This window comes from Penaeus monodon, chromosome 34 (assembly GCF_015228065.2).
Source record: "Penaeus monodon isolate SGIC_2016 chromosome 34, NSTDA_Pmon_1, whole genome shotgun sequence".
NCBI classification, from domain to species: Eukaryota; Metazoa; Arthropoda; class Malacostraca; order Decapoda; family Penaeidae; genus Penaeus; species Penaeus monodon.
Genome location: NC_051419.1, coordinates 19,108,160 through 19,108,621, shown reverse-complemented (window position 1 = coordinate 19,108,621; position 462 = coordinate 19,108,160). Strand labels below are relative to the sequence as shown.

Genomic DNA, 462 nt, shown 5'->3' with positions numbered 1-462 from the left:
CTGCCATGGCTGGCTGGCGAGGCGGGGCCTCTGGCCTATATAAGGCGCCTCGTGATTCGTGCTCACACAGTCAGTTGTCGGCAATCGTGCAGTCAGCTACTTGCAACATGATGGTTAGAACCAACTGCATTCTTCAAACAAAGCCGATATATATTTAGACCAGCTTCGTGCTTGTAGAATTTTTTTATTAGTTGTGTCAGCTCTGTCATATATATATTACAAAAATGTTTTAGCTATCAATGGATAATTCATTCACTTATGTTTTAATATCTACATTATCAATATGAGAGAAAAAATCGGTTCCAGATCCGCGTGTTCCTCCTCCTGGCCGTGGCAGCCGTTGTGTTCGCGACTGGCACCGGAAGCGCCGACGGTTGCAGATATTTCTGCAAGAAGTGGCGACCGGGGGACGAAAAGAGGCCCTCTTACTGCTGTGACGATGGAACGGTTAGCGACCCGCCT

The 462-nt window shown here is 47.4% G+C and overlaps 1 protein-coding gene across 1 annotated transcript in view; it reads left to right on the top strand.

Annotated features, from left to right (window-relative positions):
• Positions 1 to 6: 6 nt before the first annotated feature.
• The window catches only part of LOC119594928, a gene marked incomplete in the record, with an annotated part of 1,414 nt that continues 958 nt past the window's right edge, over positions 7 to 462 (top strand). Inside the window, 2 exon segments of the mRNA XM_037944001.1 lie at positions 7 to 113; positions 307 to 462. Coding sequence (XP_037799929.1) covers positions 108 to 113; positions 307 to 462 — 162 coding nt within the window.